Source organism: Conger conger, chromosome 9 (genome assembly GCF_963514075.1).
Source record: "Conger conger chromosome 9, fConCon1.1, whole genome shotgun sequence".
Taxonomy (NCBI): Eukaryota; Metazoa; Chordata; class Actinopteri; order Anguilliformes; family Congridae; genus Conger; species Conger conger.
The window spans coordinates 57,236,717-57,257,760 of NC_083768.1; the positions used below are offsets into that span (position 1 = coordinate 57,236,717).

Consider the following 21,044-nt stretch of genomic DNA (forward strand, 5'->3'; position numbering starts at 1 on the left):
TCTTCAAAGGGAATGTTTTAGCGAAATGGGGCCCATTCTTCTGACCCCTCCGCATGAACCGCTCACACTACCAGGACCAGCTATCAGCTGCCAGGCCAGCACTATGAGGTACAAACAAACTGTGTCTGTCTGTATCCGCGGGCGGGGTGGTCTGACGGTGCTTAGCAGTAAGCGCTGGGCTGTGATTGGCCGAGAACACTGTTAAAGCTGTAAGGTCAGCGTCTAGCTCAACCTTGTAGTCCGACACCCCTTAACAATACGTTCTACCTGTATGAGAGATGTGACCTGTGAAATGGTGTCCTGTCCACGATAGGCACGAGTATTACAACAAATGTATATGGCAATAGAAAAAAAACGCTCTAGGAGCACCTCTAGGGTTGAATGAGTCCGTTTGAAGCTCTTTAGCTGTGAGGAAAATCAAGAGAACGATCACAGGAAAGGGTGCCGCTCCAGGGCAGAGAGCGTAATGGTGTTGCTCCAGGGCAGAGAGCGTAATGGTGTTGCTCCAGGGCTGAGAGCAGAGCGTAATGGTGCTGCTCCAGGGCAGAGAGTAATGGTGTTGCTCCAGGGCTCAGAGCGTAATGGTGCCGCTCCAGGGCTCAGAGCGTAATGGTGCTGCTCCAGGGCTGAGAGCGTAATGGTGCTGCTCCAGGGCTCAGAGCGTAATGGTGCTGCTCCAGGGCAGAGAGCGTAATGGTGCTGCTCCAGGGCAGAGAGCGTAATGGTGCTGCTCCAGGGCAGAGAGCGTAATGGTGCCGCTCCAGGGCAGAGAGCGTAATGGTGCCGCTCCAGGGCAGAGAGCGTAATGGTGCCGCTCCAGGGCAGAGAGCGTAATGGTGTTGCTCCAGGGCAGAGAGCGTAATGGTGTTGCTCCAGGGCAGAGAGCGTAATGGTGTTGCTCCAGGGCAGAGAGCGTAATGGTGTTGCTCCAGGGCAGAGTGCGTAATGGTGTTGCTCCAGGGCAGAGAGCGTAATGGTGTTGCTCCAGGGCAGAGAGCGTAATGGTGTTGCTCCAGGGCAGAGAGCGTAATGGTGCTGCTCCAGGGCAGAGTGCGTAATGGTGTTGCTCCAGGGCAGAGAGCGTAATGGTGTTGCTCCAGGGCAGAGAGCGTAATGGTGTTGCTCCAGGGCAGAGTGCGTAATGGTGTTGCTCCAGGGCAGAGTGCGTAATGGTGTTGCTCCAGGGCAGAGTGCGTAATGGTGCTGCTCCAGGGCTGAGAGGGTAATGGTGCTGCTCCAGGGCTGAGAGCGTAATGGTGCTGCTCCAGGGCTGAGAGGGTAATGGTGCTGCTCCAGGGCTGAGAGCGTAATGGTGCTGCTCCAGGGCTGAGAGCGTAATGGTGCTGCTCCAGGGCAGAGAGCGTAATGGTGCTGCTCCAGGGCAGAGAGCGTAATGGTGCTGCTCCAGGGCAGAGTGCGTAATGGTGTTGCTCCAGGGCAGAGAGCGTAATGGTGTTGCTCCAGGGCAGAGAGCGTAATGGTGTTGCTCCAGGGCAGAGAGCGTAATGGTGCTGCTCCAGGGCAGAGAGCGTAATGGTGTTGCTCCAGGGCAGAGTGCGTAATGGTGTTGCTCCAGGGCAGAGTGCGTAATGGTGTTGCTCCAGGGCAGAGTGCGTAATGGTGCTGCTCCAGGGCTGAGAGGGTAATGGTGCTGCTCCAGGGCTGAGAGCGTAATGGTGCTGCTCCAGGGCTGAGAGGGTAATGGTGCTGCTCCAGGGCTGAGAGCGTAATGGTGCTGCTCCAGGGCTGAGAGCGTAATGGTGCTGCTCCAGGGCAGAGAGCGTAATGGTGCTGCTCCAGGGCAGAGAGCGTAATGGTGCTGCTCCAGGGCAGAGAGCGTAATGGTGCTGCTCCAGGGCTGAGAGCGTAATGGTGCTGTTCCAGGGCTGAGAGGGTAAGGGTGCTGCTCCAGGGCAGAGAGCGTAATGGTGCTGCTCCAGGGCAGAGAGGGTAATGGTGCTGCTCGGCTGCTGACCCGAGGTCCGAGACACTGGAAACAGGAACGCGAACGTTCAGAAGCCCTCGTTCAAACAGGGCGAAGAAACGAGCGACGTGTTGGGGCTAACGAGCCTTCGCCGGGGTCCGGGGCTAACGACCCTTCACCCATGAGCTGTGAGGGGCAGCTGTAAGCCGCACTGCATCGCTGTGCGCATCAGAGAACTGGGGCTTCCTCTCCGCGCTCTTCCTCCATCGACCCGACGCTCCGCTAATGAGGAAGATGTGTGCAGTGAGCATGCTCCACTTTTTGACCTTTGACCTTTAGCATGTGAAAAAAACCTTTTAGCAAGGCGCAAAGCCAATAACACGATCAATGACTGATCAGTCGTGGTTCTTGTTGTGCCCTAAGCTAAGTACCTATGTCTCGCTTTATTACCTGAACATGTTTTCACTCTAATCTCCCTGTTTTATTTTATTGACAAAACTGCGCACTGTTTCTGAATTAGTGGGAGCGGTGTGTTAGGCAAGGTGGGGTTCTTTCTGCTCCACTAATCATAAATGTGATTGATTTAAAACAGGCCTGGAGGGAAAAGGTAATGCGTCAGCATTTAAAATACGTTTCTTAGCACTGCTTAAAATGGAAATGGGTGATGCAGAGACATTTTCAGTGGTGGGGGGGGGGGTGAGTTTTTGGGAAGAAATCGGTGGGCTTTCATGAAATCATCCTTTGAGAGATCTTAGGCTTTCAGGAGCAAGAGTGATTGTTTATGATGATGTCATAGACTGGAGGCTGAGCTATCCCAGATATCCCCCAGGTATCCTCCCACAAACACTGCAGAGACAAACTGCTGACAGCAGGCTACTGATAATCTAATGTGCGAGTGCATTAAGGCCCAGCCTCTCTGTTAGAGTCTGCTGCGTGCGCGCTTCCTGCGCTGAGCTGAGCGGTCGCCGTGGAGTCCTCAGTCCTGCGCCCTGCGCCCTGCGACCGGGCCTGGAGTCCAGGGCCGACCGTGGAGCGACGCGTTATTGGCTGTAACACGGACACGGGTTAGGGGAGGGTTGGGTCAGAAGGTTTAGGGGGAGGGTTGGGTCAGAAGGGTTAGGGGAGGGTTGGGTCAGAAGGGTTGGGGAGGGTTGGGTCAGAAGGGTTGGGGAGGGTTGGGTCAGAAGGGTTGGGGAGGGTTGGGTCAGACGGATTGGGGAGGGTTGGGTCAGAAGGGTTGGGGAGGGTTGGGTCAGAAGGGTTGTTAAAATTCTGGGATTGTGATTGCATGGAGGGGATCAGCAGGTGTGCCCAAAACCTCCCCCCCAGCCCCGCTCTGAAACCTCCAGCGCCTGACGCCGGCCCGTTTGAACTGAGTTATGGATCGTGCGGTCTCTGTGGGGGGCCACAGAACAGGCGGCGCGAACACGGAGGATCTGATTACGTTATCGAATTCCTGACACTCCTCAAACGTTCATGTCTCCCCGCCTTGTTCCCGAGGCGTACGGACTGCTGGAATATGTGACGTAAGGGAACTCCAAGGACACGGATCTCGTTATGAAAAAGTCATTTGTGTCAACGTCCATAATGGCCTCGTACTGTCAATTATTGCAAAGCAAATGGATTCAGCGTTGCTTCTTTCATACGTGCAATTGTTTGCATCTGCCATTGTGTACGTTTTGCAAGACTTCATTCAACAACGTACAGCTGAGTTTAATGGTATTTGAACACTTGGCTGCAATTGTGTTCATGGCCACAGAAGAGCAAAAATTGTTCAGAAAGATCTGTCACTTTTCAGTCGTTTGTTTTTTGTTTTTCCCCCTGAAAAAAACTCCTTACTGCAGCAACATGCAGGGCTACATTTATTATTTAACTGCAGCTGAAACGAAATATAAACAAACACAAGGTGCCAGAAACCTGTTAATGGAGCAGGGAACAGAGCCAGGTCCTCAGAGAAGGCTTTGTTCTGGTTCTATTCAGCACTCTCATCGAGAGGCAAACTGACCACTCCGACAAACAAGGCACTCCGACACATACGAACACTGACAGACACCGTCCTCTGCTCTTGTAGGGGCTGCTGGAGCTTGTTGGTTTGTGCGTTTCCACAAGACGACTGATCTGGGATCAGCGTACCCGAACCCTGATCCCAGCTGCAGTAAGCTGGGTCTGATCCAGAGTCCATGTGTCCCCCCACGGTCCACGATCCAATCACAAGCTACCACTGAATGTGATAAAATAATGCTTTTTTTAAAGTTTAAGGAACCGTGTTTCATGGCTATGGAGGTGTGGTACATGGCTATGAGGTGTGTTTCATGGCTATGGGGTGTGTTACATGGCTATGAGGTGTGTTACATGGCTATAGAGGTGTGTTACATGGCTATGGAGGTGTGTTTCATGGCTATAGAGGTGTGTTACATGGCTATGGGGTGTGTTTCATGGCTATGGGGTGTGTTACATGCCTATGGCAGCGTGGTTCATGGCTATGGGTTGTGTTACATGGCTATAGAGGTGTGTTTCATGGCTATGGGGTGTGTTTCATGGCTATGGAGGTGTGTTTCATGGCTATGGAGGTGTGTTTCATGGCTATGGGGTGTGTTTCATGGCTATGGAGGTATGTTTCATGGCTATGGAGGTGTGTTTCATGGCTATGCAGGTGTGTTTCCTGCGGTGCTTGTGGTCTGGTGTTCCTCTGCCACGGTGTCGTTGCTGTGAAGGTCGCGGGTTCATTGCAGCTGGACAGACGGCGGTTCTGCTGACTGCAGCGCTTTCCCTGGTTTGCTGGTATTGAGCCAATCAGCAGCCCGGCGGCACTGCTCACGTGCAGACTGCAGTGACACCTGATTGGTCAGAGTGACACCCAGGCAGGCCCTGTTTCAGGAAGGGTCACAGCGTTAACGGGAGGGGGGAATGATCAGATGGGGCTGGGATCATACTGCAAGTGTCTATAGAAGCTGTGCCTGTAATATCACACACACACACACACACAGACACACACAGTCTCGCTCACACACACAAACACACACTCTCTCACACACACACAAACACACACTCTCTCACACACACACACACACACTCTCTCTCAATATTACAGAGCTCTTTCAGTCCCTCCCCCCCCCCCCCCCCCCCCCCATAGGGACAGAGATGCTGGCTCGTGCTTTTGTCAGAAAGGTAAGAGCAGACGCTCTTTCTCGTGAGGAGCAAGGTTTTCCTCTTCCTCATTTCACTCCATCTATCAGTGGGAATGTGATAAATCGTCACTACATGGGGCGTATTGCCCTTTTTACACATTTTGAGCGGATGTTAACACGGTTAAAGCCGGTCTGCGCACTATAATGTGTAGATCAAGATGAGTCCGTGTAGACCACATGTACGGGGGCGTACAGCAGGCTAGCTTGTTTCTGGTCGGGCAACTAAACATCGCGTAACATTGGACCCAGTGTCACAACAGACCCCGATCTGCCCCACCCCCTCCTAAAGAGCAATGTATTTTCATTGTGGATTGAAAGCTACTGACCCACCACTATGGGGGGCCGTAGACCTCTTCCCTGAGGCTGGGACTCATATCTGCCTGAGCACTAAACTCCGTCTGAAATGGACGCCCTGTGCGATGGATTTCTGTCTGACTCATGGGTGCTGTAAACCGCTAAATGACCACTTCTCCATGCGCTGAGAAGTGGAAATAAAAAAATGGCCGTCTTTCAAGGGCGACGGGGGTCGTTTGCTGAAGAATGAAGCAGCTCGGTGGCTTTCTGACTGCTGGGCCGCTGTGCCAACATGGCTTCTTTTTATTTTTTAAATAACGATAACTGGGGGTGAGCGAAATAAAAATTGACAAGAAAAAAACCGTGCTGTTAGTGTAAAATATTAGTCGTCCCAAACGCTTTCCAAATGCCTGAGAGAGCCCAATAAAAGCCTGACCGATACATGCGCTAAACACATTTCTGTAGCTGTATTCTGTTGTAAGACTCCAGTAGCAGCATTGGCTTATTGGTAGACCTGGAAGACCCCAGATGCACTTTTTCACTCTGAATATTTTCATACATCGCTTGTGCTATAATAGGTGCGTTTACCCATGATGCAACTCCCGCAGGGTCGTGAAGGGTGTCGGAAGTGCCTCCCAGGGGAGGGTCCCACGCGTCACTCAGCTCAGACACTTACCTGGAGAGTCCCACGCGTCGTTCAGCTCAGACACTTACCCGGAGAGTGCCACGTATCTCTCAGACACTTACCTGGAGAGTGCCACGCGTCGTTCAGCTCAGACACTTACCTGGAGAGTGCCACGTGTCTCTCAGACACTTACCTGGAGAGTCCCACGCGTCGTTCAGACACTTACCTGGAGAGTGCCACACTGCTTCTGTGTGATTGCAGTAGGACGGGTCGTATCTGATGTGAAAGGGGGGGATTTGATGTGAACTGGCAACCCTGGCCTTTGGTGCCTGGAGATTGAGCTGTGATGGAGATGAGAGCTGGCCCAGCGAGGGGAGGAGGGCTCCTTCAGCACTGCAGGGAGGCTGAGGTGTGTGTGTGTGTGTGTGTGTGTGTGTGTGTGTGTGTGTGTGTGTGTGTGTGTGTGCGCGTATACGATAGACATTGTGTGGGTGATACTCGAGATTGTGTGGGTGATACTGTATGATAGAGATTGTGAGTGTTTGTGTACTATAGAGATTGTGTGGGTGATACTGTATGATAGAGATTGTGAGTGTTTGTGTACTGTAGAGATTGTGTAGGTGATACTGTATGATAGAGATTGTGAGTGTTTGTGTACTATAGAGATTGTGTGGGTGATACTGTATGATAGAGATTGTGTGAGTGTTTGTGTACTACAGAGATTGTGTGGGTGATACTGTATGATAGAGATTGTGTGAGTGTGTATACGATAGAGAGGTCTGCATCTTCCTCTGCAACCGCCTTGTGATGCATCACCAAAGTGCGAGAAACTGACAGCTAATATTCACCCAAGAGCAGTGTGAAATTACAGCCAGTCACCTGGCAGGACAACAGGCTACGCCTGGCTGAGCCCCGCCCATCAGGCAGCCAATCACAATGTCTCATTCACCGTTCTGCCCAATGGCATGTGAGAGAACTCACTCGCCGCACTGATCTCCCACTTTGTCTGACTCCAGGGCTTTTGGCCTCAAAGTTCCTCAAATTTGTATTAATGACGCATCTCTTTCTGAAGCTGAACGCCCCTTGCCTTTCCTCTGAGTTTCGGCTATTTCACCTCCCGAGAAAGGAATGATTCACACTTTCAAAGCAGAGCCGCCATTTTGAAGTAGTCAGACATCAGAGGTGGAGAATTGCCTCCAGGCAGAGATCAATGTTGTCATTTACTGTACAGTGTGTAGGTGGGTTATTCAATAAGCATGAGTGAGAGAGCCTTACCCAAGGACAGAACATCACAGATAGAGAGAGGGAGTTAGAGATATATACATGTATAGAGAGCAAGAGGGTGAAGGAGAAGAAGGAAAGGGAGATAAAGAGAGAGAGAGACAGAGCTAGGGAGAGAGAGCGGTAGAGGGAGGTTGATTCCATGCCACCTGGAGAATGACATCAGAGCTCTGTTTGGTCCATTGGGTCAGTGGCCAATCACACAGTGGCTTGTGAGTCACTGATGGCTCCACCAGAGAGGAAACGATAGCGAGGTCCAACCTAGAGGCTAAACTGCCCCATGATTAAATCTGCTAATGCAGACCTCAGTTCTGTTTTTACAATGGGTCCCTTTGGGAAAGTTTCTTGCCATGAGCTGTTGATCATGGTAAGAAACTACTTGCTCACAATCACACATGCAGTGTCTTGTAATTGAATGCTTTCTCTGGCTTTTCTCCAAGAAGAACAGTCGACTTACACATGACCTCTCGTACGGCTGGGTTAACCCAGGGTAGGAGCTGATAATTCAGATTTCTCTCTTTCTTCCTTCAATAATACTGTACATTGCATGTTATGTAGCTGACGCTTTTACCCAAAGCAACTTATCGTTGATTAGATGAAGCAGGAGACAATCCTCCCCTGGAGCAATGTGGGGTTAAGGGCCTTGCTCAAGGGCCCAACGGCTGTGTGGATCTTATTGTGGCTACACCAGGGATTGAACCACCAACCTTGTGGTTCAAGGTCATGTAGCTTAGCCGCTAGGCTACTGGCTGACGTCTTTGGCTCCTCTCAAACAGAGGTTCATGAGGCCTCAGAGGACCACTGGCTGTTTTGCTCTCTGGCTCCCTCTGCAGGCCTGGGGGAGATTAGGCGGTGGACAGATGGATTGCTGGTCATGATTCCGGGTACTTCTGCTCATAGTCACTTAATCAGGCCCCGATTAGACCTGGCGAGTGAAATCCTCTCCATCAGCTGGAACGGAGCTGACCTCAATATGATTGCCTCTGTTACCATAACAACGCATTACTGCTGCCTCCGACTCCGTTCAAAAGCTCATTAAAAATATTATAATCACATCCTAATAAAATAGAGATTACTATTTTTTGTGTGATGGTATGATGAATATTATTAGAACTCTTTTTTTTTTTTTCTGATAAAAATGAAATTGAGGTATGTTTCCACTTACCCAGAGTACATTTATCTATCCATCCAGATAAATTTGTCACATCTCAGCGAAACTTCATTTCACAACCTTTTTACACTCATAATGGACCTGTATGGAGCTCTCTTATTCTGGTCACCAATGTGCTGAAAATTTACATGAGGAAAAACTCAACTTCTCTTTCCAAATATAAAGCCACAGTTACACTCGCCAACATCAACAGAGCTCAAAAATGCACATTCTATTAGAACTATTTCTTCTATTGCCGGGACTCAACCCAACGATGTCCGCACAAGCGGAATTTTCCGCCGAGGAAACTATCTGGATGGATAGATAGCCCTCTGGGTAAGTGGAAACAGACTTTCATGTCAGTACTTAACTGGGTCGGTGAGGTGAGAGCAAACGATGACTCGGCGTATCCAGAGTGAACACAGGCGGCTGAAAACACCAACGAAGAAGACGCCGCTCGCTGGTGACCTGCTGACCGGGGCTGTGTCAGGAAGCCCGGTTTCCCGCTCTTAACGGCAGAATCACGCGGCCTCGTTGCCGTGCCGATCGTCACGGTGACAGGCTGTGCAGTGCATCATGGGAGCTCCGGGGACGCATCCACCGGTGTCCTGTGTGGGTGTCCTGGCTCTTGAGGGCGTGAGAATCATCTCTGGACCTCTCTACTGCCAGATTACAGCCGTAAACACCACTCTCCTGATTCACACCCTCTCTACTGCCACTTAAAACACATTTCCCCCATCAGTAACTCCACCTGTGTGTATTCTGCTTCATAAATGCCTTACATTTCTGTTAGAAATGCTTAATATCTGTATTATACATGTGTAATATTAATTTTATAAATTGCTATTCTGTGTACTTTAAATGCAATACCATAAATCACTGGAAAATGTATTATTTATATTCAGACCAACAAAAATAAATGCGTCACAATCAGGATACATGAATTGGCATTAACACCTGTAGTTGTTAGTATGAATTAACTGATGTACAAATACATGATACATGAAATGAACTTTTCATTAGTTACTAACGCATTAGTTACACAAATATTTGTGCGAATATACCGTACATATACCGAACACGCAATAACAAACTATCGGGTAAACGTATAATTAGTTAACCATCAACAAATACATGAATTTATTCCAATGTGAGTTTGCATTAACTAATGTAGCTGTTAACATGGGTTAAAGATGTACAAATGCATAAATAAAGATGTACTGATTAACTTCTCAGTAATAGTTGGATAACAGCTACATTAGTTCATGCCAATTAATATTACCATAGAGTGTTAGCAATAATTGTTAGTGAATGATATTACTGGTGGTTGCCAGGTTGAGGCTGGCGGTGTTGCTAATATATGTTCCCATATATCCCAGTGTATTCCAAGCAGTGGACATTGTAGCCTTGCTGAATTTTACTCAACATGGCAACCTGTGTCTCATCCTTAATAACAGATTTACTAACATCTATTATTGCTGAATCAAACCTCAGCAGTTCAAATAAATGATAATTCAGGGAACTGTGTGAGTGCCTAATGAGTGCTGAACTCCCCAGTAAAAGGGGGATTTTCAGGCCTGGCATAGCGCGTGTTAAACAGCACATTAGAATCCCTCATTTGCTTCCCAGTTATGCCGCTGATCCATGACTTCTGGGTTGCCAGAGCTTCCAAAACCCCCCTCTGTTTCGGGGAGTTGTGGGAGAGGAAGTACCCCGTCGGCCATCTTGTTTCCCCTTCTGTCTCCTCCAGTGGAATAAAGTGCAGCTCAGCTGGGAGGTAAGGGTGGATGATGTCATGATGGCGTCATGGTAAACAGCAGAATTAAGGCACCAAAAATGTGTCTGTAAGATATCCCATATGCAGTTAATGCAGTCGCTCTCTTGATCGCCTGTTGGCAAATTATACTCCACACTGCATTGATGCAGTTCGTCCATTGATTGGACGTTGGCATAGCATACCCCATGAGTAAATAAAGGCAGTCTGTGTGTTGATTGGTTGTTGGTGTAACCCCGTGCTGCATAAATTTGCGCTGTATCTTTGGCCTGCATCTTGATGATTGACAGGTTTATTTTCATCACCTGCTGACATTTGGACTCAGACGGTGAGAGAAACACTTAGCACACGGTTTCCTCGGTTTATTGCTTGAAGGTTTTGTGGCATCAACAGCGCCCCCTCCACACACAAACACACACACACACACTCTCTCACACACACACACACACACACACACACACTCTCACTCATACACACACTCATACACACGCTCTCACACACTCACTCACACACACACTCACACCACATGCACACACCACACACACACACAAACGCACTCACACACACACGCACACACACTCTCACATACACACACACACACTCACACTCATACACACACACACCACACACACTCACACACTCTCACACTCTCACACACACACTCACACCACACGCACACACACACACAGACACATACACCCCACACACACAAACACAAACACAGACTCTCTCACACACACCACACACACACACACACACAAACGCACTCACACACACACGCACACACACTCTCACATACACACACACCACACACTCACACACACAAACTCACACTCTCACACACTCTCACACACACACACACACCATTTTTAGGGATCAGGGCTGTTTTGCAGCCTGTGTGCGCTGTGCTCTCAGTTGATTAAAGCACACGTGTGCCCCCTCTGCTGCAGGCTAACCCCCAGCACCACTGCGTCAGACTCATCCATTTAACCCCCCTCCTCCCCGGATACCCCTCTCACGCCCCCCAGCCCCTGGATCTTCTCCCCGTTCTATTTTGGGAAGAGGGGTGATTTATGTCCCATTAGAGCTGTCCACAACAGCCTCGCAGGGTACCTGAGAAACGGGACAACCCAGCTCAGAACACAACACACACCATAAAATCCAGTCCGATGCTGTGCTTTTCACTCAGATTGGGGAAATGCGGCCCATTTTGCACTGATGTGAACCCCTGTTATAGCACCAGGTTAACAGAGAATTGTGCTGCTGTGTGACACAGGATGAGACAGGACAGTCTGACAAAGGGTAACGCAGTTCAGGACGACATCGTACAGAACTGCCCAGCACGGTTGTAGGATGGTGTGGATGTCAGAGCTGGCTCCCCCTGGTCCCTCTGGCACGCTGTTCTGGCCCGTCGGCGGCCATTTTAAACTCGCTGATCTCCTGTCGGCCCCGGCCTGTTCCTCCTGATACCAAGAGCCAATCAGAATGGCTGAGAGACCGAAGCTTACTTACTGAAGAGGTGTTCAAACAGTCACCGTTTCTGCTCTGCTGTAGAGAGAGAGATGGAGTGTGTGTTGTCAGAGAGGGGGAGAGAGAGAAAGAGTGTATGACTGTGTGTACCGTACATATTATAATCATAAATTATTATAATAAATAATATATAATATAACATCGAGTGTATGTGTGTGATAGTGTGTTTAGGAAGAAGGTATAGAATGTATGTCTGAGGGAGAGCAGGAGCGTGTGTGTGTGTGTGTTCGTATATGCGTGTTGTCAGAGAGAGAGACATATGGTGTATGAGTGTGTTTGAACAGTAGGATAGTGTATGTGATGGTGTGTTTGCATAATAGAGAGAGGGAAAGTGTTTGTATTATAGAGTACTGTATCTGTGTGATAGTGAGAGAGAGAGAGAGAGAGAGAAAGGGAGTGTGTATGTGAGTGTCTGTCAACACGTATGGGTGATTAGATAAATGATTGAATGGACAACTGAGAAGTTGAGTTGCTGGCTACTCAAATGTAACTGATAACATGGTATCGCATGCCCCTTAAACAACATGGAACCTAGACAACATGGCAAATGCTCAACATTATTATTCATGTTCCATTACATTGCCGCATTCAGGAGATGTTCCCATCCATACAGGCCACCCTTCTTTAACCCATTCTCCCCACCCTCGTCTCCCACATCTATCTCTCCTTTTCATTGCTCATCGCTTGTGTGCCCTTCGTTCTGTCTCATCCAAGTGCTCGTGTATGGCCTCTATAGGGATTTCTTCTCTCTTTTTTCCTCTCGTACCGGCTTTATTCCGTCATAAATAAAAACAACGGCGGATGGTTCGGCAAGCTAGCTTTTATTGTCGCTGTCAAACCATACGGTACAGGGGACAGGCTGCGTTCTAGACACAAAGACCGGGGGCTTAACGTAAACGTTCACGGTCACTGCCTCGTCTGCAGTGTTCATACATACTGATTTTCAGGCTGAAGGAGGACTCGGTGCTCAGTCAAATCGCTTATTCTTCACCTTCTTCTTCTTCTTCCCCCGCCTTCCCTCGCTCCTCGCTCCACTCATCGGAGGAGGCAGAAAGGAAGGGAGAAAAGGAGGTGAAGACTGAGGAATCGGGGGGAAAACGCGAATGGGGCAAACGGAATGTCCGCGCTCCTTCAAACATCAGTTTGAAGCCACGTCAGTTACAGACGGCAGTTACAGATGCGTGGCAGTTGGGCAGAGCTGGATCCACAGGTTGATCGTTTGTACAGTACATCACGCGTTCTGAAAAAAATACTTCTGCAAGCTTCGCAGGTATCCTATCTCCTGGCTCCTAGCTTCTCGACAGAACATTTAATGAATTGGAATTTCCTTTCCTTTCCTTTGTCTACCCATACACATCCACCATACAGAGTCACTGTCATCTTTCAAAAAACTTCTCAAAACTCATCTGTTTACTCTTGCAAACCCCTGATTGTTTCCTTCCCTTACATGTTGTTGTGTCTATCTCTGTCTGCTGTCTGTTTGTTTGATATGAATTGTATGTTCATTGTAAATTATTTTTAATTGGATATATTGTATCACGTTTTCTTTTTGATTGTTGATGATTTTAAATTCGATATTTTATATCATGTTTTCACCATGTTTATTTTGTAATTTGTCCAATGTAAGGTGACCTTGAGTGTCTAGAAAGGCACCACTTCAAATAAAATGTATTATTATTATTATTATTATTAAGGGTAATTTTCTTAATTGATTCTTAATTGACAATGTATGTTAACATAAAGACAATCACGTGATTAAAAATAACCTTTTATTTTTAATCCTTATTACTACTAGACCACTTTCTGAATTAAGTGTATTACTAAGTGTATTACTAGGACTCTTTCTGTGTCTCTCTCCCAGCAGACAGACAGCCCTTGACCTTAATGTCTCTGCTTCTCCTAGGAGGGGGTAGCTAGCACATTCCGGTCTTACAGCAAGGGGTATTCTGAAGACAAAATACTGATAAATGTTAGTGGCCAGCTTCATGTCTTTTTGTTTTGGTAAAGCCCCCCCTTCTGGAAAAGTGTGTATGAGAGTCTTACTGTGTCTGATTAAAATCAGAAAGCCGGTAAGCTTTCTCACTTTCTGTGCAAATGAAAACGAAAGTTAAGCTCAAGTACAGCTATCGTCGTTTTAACTGGGATCCGTTTCATCAGACGATGCTCACCTTGAAATGTACCTGTACCTGTACCTGACAACTTGAAGACAGCGGACCTCCGCGGGTGTCCAGAGGGAGGTGAGGAGGTGAGAAATACGTCCCCTATCGAGGGGAGGGGTGTCTGTTATTCCCTGCATGTTACTCCCGAATGGGTCCGTCTGTTCCGCTTCAGGAAAACAGCACCGCGAGGGCGGCCGCTAGCCCGCGCGATCTCCATCCCGGCGGGAGGGCCGTTAACCCCGAAAACGCCCGGCTGTGGGGGCTCCTGCACGCCTGCTGCACACCCAGGACTGGCCTCAGCGAGGGGGGGGGGGGGGACGGGACTCCTGAGCGCTTTCCAGCCAATCGGTGACCAGGACGACGGGACCGTCGGCCAATCGGAGACGGAGAAGGGGCCAGGCCGGGTGCTCTTAGGTCAGGCTGGGACATGAACCACGGCTGCAAAGGCTGGTGAATTGTGTCTGAGGCTGGTAGAACTGAGTTGTGTTCACCGCGTTTAGGGTTTAATGGCGTTTAACGGCAATACATTTTGTAAACCCATAAAAGATACACTTCACAGGTAAACCAGCTACACAGGTTGTACCATACCCTTATGACGTCTAAGTAAGCTCCAACGTGTCGGTAGCTACGACACGTTTTATTACATTATTACTTAACAAGTTAATAATCTCCTCTGTGGTTAATAAAGCAATTTTTTTAAAGTATGTATACTAAAGAAGAGCCTTGATTTTTGTTATCAATCAATTCCTGGCAGCTCCTTTTTCTGGTGATAAATTGTTGGTGTGCTGACGTGATTTGTGGACGGGCACACCAGAGTGCGTGTGAACGTGTGAGCGTGTGAGTGTGTGAACGTGTGAACGTGTGAGAGTGTGAACGTGTGAGCGAGTGAATGTGAGAGTGTGAACGTGTGAGCGAGTGAGAGTGTGAGCGAGTGAACGTGTGAACGTGTGAGCGAGTGAGCGTGTGTTGAAGAGGGACAGACAGGTACTCCATACTCTGTCTCTCCTGGAGCTGTCAGCAAGGCACGGCTCATTAGTCACACCATATGCCATAAACATCCGGAATAATCGACCGCTTATCACTCGTTTTAAAACATGCAGTTTGTGCTCTTTTTGAACAGACCTGTCTGGTGGATTCAGAGCATTCGGGCGGGGGGGGGTGAGATGGGGGCGGGGGGGGATGAGATGGGGGCGGGGGGGGATGAGATGGGGGCGGGGGGGATGAGATGGGGGTGGGGGGGGATGAGATGGGGGCGGGGGGGGTTATCTGCCTTTCCGTACTCTCATCCGCATCGGCACAGGAAGTGTCGATATCCATCACAGCGTGCAGTGCGGAGCTCCTTGGTTGACAGATATTTGGGTCTCAAAATATTAACCTGTGCAGTTATTATTATTTTTAAACCTCTGATTATGTTGCCTCAGGAATAAGATGTTAATAAAATATTTAATCACTCTGAATCGAATCAATCCCAGAGTGCAATGCGGTACAGGAAGTGTCTGAATCAGTCCCAGGGTGCATTGCGGCACCGGAAGTGTCTGAATCAGTCCCAGGGTGCAATGCGGCACAGGAAGTGTCTGAATCAGTCCCAGGGTGCAATGCTGCAGGGGAAGTGTCTGAATCAGTCCCAGGCTGCAATGCTGCAGGGGCAGTGTGATTCAATCCCAGGGTGCAGTGCAGCGTAGAGGTCCATGTCCCCGCACTAGGCCTGGCGGCTGGACGCTGCCCGGTTGCTCCCCTACCCTCGGGCCCCGGCGGGCTGCTCCGCGCTGGGGGCGTCGGACTCTGGCTCTGCGCTGGGGGGCCCGCGGCGCGCGGGGGACAGGCGCTCCAGCGATTTGGGCGAGGAGTCCGGGCGGCGCCGGCAGCAGCAGGCCGCCAGGTCGGCCCTGAAGGAGGGCGTGTAGAGCCCGTAGATCACCGGGTCGCAGCAGGTGTGCAGGTTCCCGAACACGAAGAGGACGTGGTGCACGTACTCGGGCGTCAGCTGCAGCATCCGCGGCTGGAACCAGTACCAGACGCCCAGCAGGTAGTACGGCGTCCAGCACACCACGAACGACAGCACGATCACCATCGTCATCTTCACTGTCTTCATGCGCGCCTTCGGGATCACGTCCGTCCCACTGCGCCTCAGACACGCCTCGCCGTCTGAGGATGGACGGACACATAGACACACAGACACACAGACACATAGACAGACACACAGACAAACAGACACACACACAAACACACGGACACATAGACAGACAGACAGATAGACGCACAGACAGATGAACAGACAGACAGCCATACACACAGACAGACAGACAGACACACAGACAGACACATAGACACACAAACACACAGACAAACAGACAGGTGGACAGACAGATGGACACACAGACAGATGGACAGACAGACATACACACAGACAGAATGAAACAGACAGATGGACAGACAGACATACACACAGACAGACAGAATGACACAGACAGATGGACAGACAGATAGACATACACACAGACAGACAGAATGACACAGACAGATGGACAGACAGACAGACATACACACAGACAGACACATAAACACAGACAAATGGACGGACAGACATACACACAGACAGTGTTCATATGCATATCACAGTTAGGAGTGACTCAGACACAGCTGGAGAGTGTGACTGTAGAACAGGTGGGCTGTACCTGTGTGTCTGTACCTGTGCAGACATCTATAGGGAGGGAGCTGATGATGGTCTCGGGGGTGTTTGTCGGGTGTGCACAGCGGTAAGACAGCAGTGTGAAGTACCTGCACAGGTTTTACTCAGTGCTGATAGGAAGGGGGAGGCTCACAGAGGCGAAGGGGAGTGCAAAATGGGTTTTTGGCCAGAAGCCTTCGCTCTTGTTACTGTGGATATGAAGGCAGGGGTCTGTAAATATGTAGCGTATGTTAGGGGCTGGGGTTTTCGGGCGGATGTCTGTAGGGTCTGTAGTGTATGTTAGGGGCTGGGGTTTTCGGGTGGATGTATGTAGGATCTGTAGGGTCGGTAGGGTCTGTAAGGGGCCGGGGGTTTCGGGCGGATGTCTGTAGGGTCTGTAGGGTCTGTAGGGTCTGTAAGGATACCTCTGCTCTTGCGCATCTGGCGGCTGATCTCCAGGAGGATGCGGGTGTAGCAGCAGCTCATGACCAGCAGGGGCACCACGTACAGCGTGACGAAGTGGAACATGTTGTACGCCGTCTCCTGCCAGCGGTGCCGGAAGCTTCCGTGGGTCACGCACTGCGTGAAGTCCACGCCCTCCGCCTTGATCGCCCGGAAAATGAACAGCTGTCACCGAGGGAACAAGAGACACCAATCAAGGGAAAGAAACGTGGTGAGTTTGGGTCATTTTTAAAACTCATCTGCTACACCTGAAATTGCCAAAAGATTGTAGCCTTTTAAAAAACAATGAGAAACAAAATAAGATACAAAATCCATTCGGGTTTGTCATGGTTGCCATGAGGAGGCTTAGCTATATGCCCCAACTCCTCCACAAGGGACCATCAGTTTCCACAATTTTTACATTCAGAATTTTTACAGAAAGCAGTTACAGTTATTTATTTAGCTGATGCTTTACAGTTGATTGAACTTGGCAAGGGCTGATCCCCCCCCGTGTGGGGTTAAGGGCCTTGCTCAAGGGCCCGACAGCTGTACAGACCTAACTGTGACTACGTCGGGGGCTTGAACCACCAACCTTCCGGGTCAACTGAGGCGCTATGCTCCGGGTTAACTGTTCCGGGCGTGTTGAGGTTTCCGGGCCGGTTACCTGCGGAGTGGCCATGCCCAGGCTGAGGGCCCAGGCCAGCGCCAGCATGCGTCTGTTCCTGCGGCCGGCGTCGAGAGCGTCGAAGGGGTGCAGGATGGCCCTGTGGCGGTCCAGGCTGATCACCACCAGGATGAGGGAGGCCGAGTGCATGGCGAACAGCTTGAGGAAGCAGAGGAGCTTGCAGGCGGCGTCCCCGGCACGCCACTGCACCGTCACGTTCCAGGCGGCGTCCAGCGGCATCACCACGAAGGTCATCATGAGGTCGGCGGCCGCCAGGCTGCCCACGAGCGGCCGCAGGTGGGCCGCCAGGCGCCGGCCGCGCCCCCACGCCACGCTGGCCAGCACGGACAGGTTGCTGACGGCGGCGAAGGCGAAGAGCACGAGGGTGGCGGCCACGCGGAACTGCGCCGCCCGCGTGAAGGAGGGCGCCGCCCAGCCCGGGGGCGGGGCCCGCTGCTCGGGGGGCGGGGCCAGGGAGGAGTTGCCGGGAGCCGTGTCCGCGGGAGGGGCCGCCGTCGCCGTGGGAAACGGGAAGGGCAGGTCCGTCGCCGTGGGAAACGGGAAGGGCAGGTCCGTCGCCGTGGGAAACAGGAAGGACAGGTCCGTCGCTGCGGGAAACGGGAAGGACAGGTTCCCGGACATCCTGCTGAAGGCAGATGCAGGAAGTTAACGGTAACCGTACTCGGCGGTCTTCTTCTTTAAACACGAGCTTTGAAAATGACGAACCCCGAAAATGAAGTGGTTAATATTTTTTGAACCCTTTTGATTGACAGGCGTAATCCTGGACTCTTCTGAAAGGTGACCCTTTGGAGTTTGTTTCCCAAGAGTCAGAATTACAACAAAACGTTAAACGATTTATCGATTATCCCCTCGAAGATAGAAACAGGCGGTTAAAAGATCGTTCTGGATTTCAGTTCATTTGGCCAACAATCCACATCTCCAGTCACAGAACCGGACCGGCGACAAGAACCACCAGCAGCTGCTCTGGACCAGTTAAAAATACTGTGTCCCAACACTCAGTAAGCCCTCCGGACAGTGTATTACCCCAGACAGATAGAAGCTTCGCAGGAATTTAATTAGCAGACTAACAGAACCTGTCCCTAGATGTCCTCCTCTTTAATGAAGCATCGATTACGGCTCTCAGCATTCACCTGGAAGTTGCAGTGAAGTTTAATCTCAACACATGGGGCGAATCGATCTTAATTTTCCTATCTCTGCGGGCCAGGCAGATGAAATCACGTGCAGTCAAGCTGGCCAACGGGAGAGTCTTGTGTTGAGTTCCGTTAGCGGAATGATGGGGCATAAATTGAATTAAGCAAAGGATTCTGCACATACATTAGGATCCTTGTTTTTTTCCGCTCTAAAAGTAGTCACTGTGGAATAGATATGGTGCTAGATACTCTCTAGCGTTTAGGTAAACTACAAGCCTGTTTTTATCATTATATGAAGTTATGCTATGCTATGCTATGCTATGTTTCTTATGTTATGTTATGCTATATTTGTTAAATTATGCTATGCTATGCTGTTTGTTATGCTGTGCTGTGCTATGCTATCTTTGTTATTTTATGCTATGTTACCCTGTGATTGGTTCCATAAGTGGGGCTCTGCTCCGTTAGTTCTTGAATGTGAGACCTCCTAGAAAAGCTAGTTGGGGGCAGTCTCACTTCAGGACCAAACTTAATGCCAGTGAATGCTGCAATACGTCTTTCGCAAGGGGAATGGAATTTGTTGGGACAAGTTCTGATGAAAAAATGGCCGCCGTGCTCAACCCAGGAGGGCACAACAAAAAATGTTGTTAAAGTGAGAACCGCCATGAATAACACAGCCTGTGACCGTCATAAAAGTCAGATAGACCCCAAGTCAGATAGACCCAGGTCTTTATGGTAAATGGTTTATTTATATAGGGCCTTAATCCAAAGCGCTGTACAGCACTGTATGCGTCTCATTCACCCATTGATTCTCATTCACCCATTCATTCAGACAATGTGACCTATATTATGACCTCCATATTATTCTCCACACATATTACATTTAAGATTTAAGGCGCTTTACAAACGTGTTCTCCTCCAGTGCATGATGGGATATGCTCCCAGCCCCCCACAACTCTAACCAGGAATAAAGTGGGTTTCGATAATGGATGTATTTATGTTGGATTTTTGCTCATTTTAACAAAGAATTTGTCACCGAATTTGCAGTATAGCCGAAACCTTTGGAGTAACCACAAAGTGGCTAGGAAGTGAGACGGATATATCAGTCTTGTTTCAGGTGAATTGCTGCGGGATTAACGATCTGAAGTTTAACGGACGGTCTATCAGTTAATTCAGAAATGTCACTGAGGATTCAATTATTCTCGCGCGCTATAGATGCGGTTAACGGCCGCGTCAGTGAGCGCCCTCCGCTTTTAAAAGTTCCCCGAAAGCTCATATTGGAATTTGGTTCGGGTTGTTTCCAATTCCCATACATCACGGCTGAAGTGTTAAAGGGGGAGTACTGCGGAGGACGTTTAATGTAATTTGTTCCAGTCATAACCGCATTACCCCCTTGCTGCCCTGCACCTTTCGACGCTAATGCTTCTGGGCAGGATTCGTGTAACGGGATTGTACTACTGACTCGTTCCTGCCGGTGGATTGCTGCTTTTCCTTACGGCTACATCTGATGAATGACTGAGAGGCAGCTCAAACTGATCTCAGATCAGCAAGGAGGCCTTCCCAACCCGTGCAGAGACCCCATTATTTGTCAAGAACGCTGCAAGCCCACCGCTATCAAGTTCCCGTAGCCTACACAACCCGTACGGGTATCAATAATATCACATTTTACTTTTTTGGATTGGGGAGGGCTTACTGTGAAGATTCTAACAAGGTACGCTCAGCTATGCACCTTTAAAGAGATAGATCGATAGATATAAAGAGAACGAGAGAAAGGGGTGGGGGTGGTATCGGGTGATTTATTCTTCTTGGCTCTGGCAAACACCGTCGGCCGGCGCGCGCCATGGGTATTGCAACGAATTTGTCAGTAGGCTAAACGAGCGGGAAAACGGCTGCATTTCAGAGATGGAATAGGAGTCTGGACCCAAAGCCCCTACAGCCGCTATTAAGCGAAAGGCTATTACCGTGACATAAACATAAATATTTCGTTGTTAACGCAGAGAGCCTATCCCTCCATATGTCCTCTCTGTGGGGGTTTGGGTAGGACAGAATCAAAAGCGTCACCAATTCTCCCGGGACCGGCGTACGCACAAAAATAACTAAACTAAACACCGGCAACAGCCCCATCCTGGGACGCACAGAAAAAACGTTTCAACAACAGTTGGAAAAAAGAGACAAGAGTCTGACTGCGTCTTCACGGT

The 21,044-nt window shown here is 49.6% G+C and overlaps 1 protein-coding gene across 1 annotated transcript; it reads right to left on the minus strand.

Moving 5' to 3' along the window:
• Positions 1 to 15,660: 15,660 nt before the first annotated feature.
• On the minus strand, positions 15,661 to 20,224 carry LOC133136959 (gonadotropin-releasing hormone II receptor-like). Its single transcript, XM_061254859.1, has 4 exons — positions 20,165 to 20,224; positions 17,699 to 18,154; positions 17,019 to 17,220; positions 15,661 to 16,070 (listed from the first exon to the last, which is right to left on the minus strand). The coding sequence occupies exons 1-4, from the start codon at positions 20,222 to 20,224 to the stop codon at positions 15,661 to 15,663; spliced, it is 1,128 nt and encodes a 375-aa protein (XP_061110843.1).
• Positions 20,225 to 21,044: the final 820 nt, after the last annotated feature.

What these genes read in the sequence shown, in the direction of transcription:
- LOC133136959 (XM_061254859.1), bottom strand. Translation starts at nt 20,224, where the DNA reads ATGACTGGAACAAATTACATTAAACGTCCTCCGCAGTACTCCCCCTTT. An exon ending in TGGGCATGGCCACTCCGCAG is followed by an intron (nt 17,221 to 17,698) that starts GTAACCGGCCCG and finishes CCTCGGTGACAG; the next exon opens with CTGTTCATTTTCCGGGCGAT. An exon ending in CCAGATGCGCAAGAGCAGAG is followed by an intron (nt 16,071 to 17,018) that starts GTATCCTTACAG and finishes GTCCATCCTCAG; the next exon opens with ACGGCGAGGCGTGTCTGAGG.